The 2,266-nt window shown below is 45.4% G+C and overlaps 1 protein-coding gene across 1 annotated transcript in view; it reads right to left on the bottom strand.

The window, feature by feature from the left end:
• Positions 1-1,294: 1,294 nt before the first annotated feature.
• colgalt2a (collagen beta(1-O)galactosyltransferase 2a) overlaps positions 1,295-2,266 on the bottom strand; it is a 6,915-nt gene continuing 5,943 nt past the window's right edge. The window contains exons 6-9 of the mRNA XM_008296503.1: positions 2,089-2,219; positions 1,885-2,012; positions 1,605-1,811; positions 1,295-1,523 (exon numbers count right to left, since the gene is read on the bottom strand). Coding sequence (XP_008294725.1) covers positions 1,295-1,523; positions 1,605-1,811; positions 1,885-2,012; positions 2,089-2,219 — 695 coding nt within the window. The remainder of the gene's footprint in view (positions 1,524-1,604; positions 1,812-1,884; positions 2,013-2,088; positions 2,220-2,266) is intronic.

Genomic DNA, 2,266 nt, shown 5'->3' with positions numbered 1-2,266 from the left:
GAGCCTCCATCTTGTCTCTCTGCTTTTCAAACGGTAGCTCCACTCTCTGGATCTGCAGGTTGCTGCAGCACAAAAGGTTTCCTGGAATTATGTATATATTTTTTTTAAAAGCCTCTAATTTTAACAGCCGCTTTTTACAGACGTTTGTAGTTTGACCATTGTATTATGTATACTGTCATTTTTTTTTATTTATTTTTTTAAACAATTTGCTGTTATTTTACATTTTATGTCTGTTTTGTCAAATTACTGATAACACCTAGTAAAACTACAATTAAAAAAAAAAAATCTAAAAATAATGTCAGCAGTATTTGATTGAACAATAACACAGTTTTAAAGTGTATTTAAATCTGCAAATATATTATTTTCTAGATATTTGCCATTTTTCCAAGAAAAACTCTCCTTATTAAAAATGAAAAAATACTAAATCATGTTTTAAGCAGTTATTTTACAGATTTTTCTTCCAGTTTTGTTAAATTACTGATAATATCCATTAAACCTACAGTTAAAAATGACAAAGTAAAAAACAATTTTTTATGTAGACATTTTTTAAATTAATATTTTTAAAAGTTGTATTTAATTGTTCAGATCCAGCAGAGCAGCTACCGTAAAGTTCCAATCAGTAACACTTGTTTTTCTTGAAAAGCTCAGAGGGAAAGTTTGAAATGTGTGATAAACTCAACAGAGTGACCAAATCCTGGTTCTAAATCTGTATTCATGTCTAACTTTTACATGCAATGTTTATCTTTTTATGCCGATACACTCAGTCTACTTCTATCCCTTTCGTTTTTAACTTCTGCTGGGGACCAGCGTTGCAAATCCTCTATGAACTGTGTGATACCTGCGATGTGTAACGGCTGCTTCCATGTTTTCTCCTTCATGTATCTGTCAAATCAACAAGAAGCTCACAGCACCGTGATGTTAGTGATAAAATGTTCTAATAATGCAAAATATTATGATGCATAATGTGAAAAACATCCTGTTAACGTGATGTTCTCGTGAAAAAAAACATTGAAACGGGTGCACTTGTGGACCTTTATTACCTAAACGCAGCCTCGAGCTGAACCATCGTTAATCCTGAGACAACCTCACACAGGCACCGTTATTTTCCAGCCTCGACATGCGGAGGCCTGATTGCTACCTGGGCTTCCGGGACCTCCTGACGTGACTGTGGGTTCGCTGCTGTGTGTTTATGTCTGAAGCTAGGATTAGACATCGGTCCGTCTAACTGCACAGAGAGAGTCACAGAGTTTAAGAGGAGCTCGGGTATGACATGGCAGATCCTCCTCATGGCTCGTCACTGAGCCCCAGGCTGAAGCCCCGCCCCCTCAGACCGCTGCCCACGGCCGTGTCCGGCCTCTCTTCTGTCCCAGTCCGTCTCCGTGGCCTCGTCGTCCCAGATGGTCGACGTCTCGGTGTCACTGAAGTAGCCGGGCTCGCCGGTGTAGTGGGTGGGGAAGAGCAGCAGAGGCTCCACTGAGAACGCTCTCAGGTCTCTGTGCTCAAAGTGCTGCATGTACTCGACTCTGTGGGGTCAGAGAGGTCGGCAGGTTTACTGTAGGCAGGAGGCTTTAGAGTAAACATCTGAGGTAGTTTCAGCGACTCACTTGGGGTGTTTGTTGAACATGACGGGCAGGAACTCATCGACAGGCAGCATCTTGTTCAGAGGTTCGGCCTGCAGCAGCTTCTGGGCGCCGCTCAGCGAAAGGACGTAGCCCAGAGTCCAGTAGGAGTATCCAGGGTGCACCAGGTCAGGGACTCCCTTCACCCAGGACTCCGGCCCCTTCGCCTGCAGCCGCTTACGGCCCACGTAGCTACAGCGAGATGGGACCTGTCACTGCTGGGGCTTAAAGTGGTCACACAGAGGATTTAATCAGCGTAACTCACATGAGATCCCAGTCAAGCCCCACTTTGTGCACGTTCTCCATGACGGCCACCAGCCGGCTGTGAAATCTGGGCTCGAATCTCACATCGTCCTCCAGCACCAGCACCTGCTGCAGTTCCTGCTGCAGCACCTAGAGGGCGACACTCATTCAGTAATACCTGTCCACCTCACCGCTCGCTGCCTGTGATAGACTGATGAATCTGCACCTGCTTCCAGATGTTGTAGTGGCTGAGGAAGCAGCCCACCTCCCCTCTGGTCAGCACTCGGTCCGAGTACGGGTCTGTGTAGCCGGGCAGCATGTCGACGGCCATCGAGTGCAGCAGGGAGGAGGTCAAGGCTCTGAACAGGGCAAGCAAATGGTCATCATCATCATCATCATCATCA

This window comes from Stegastes partitus, unplaced genomic scaffold (genome assembly GCF_000690725.1).
Source record: "Stegastes partitus isolate 25-593 unplaced genomic scaffold, Stegastes_partitus-1.0.2 Scaffold0, whole genome shotgun sequence".
Lineage (NCBI taxonomy): Eukaryota > Metazoa > Chordata > Actinopteri > Pomacentridae > Stegastes > Stegastes partitus.
This window is presented reverse-complemented; position numbering and strand designations above follow the sequence as displayed.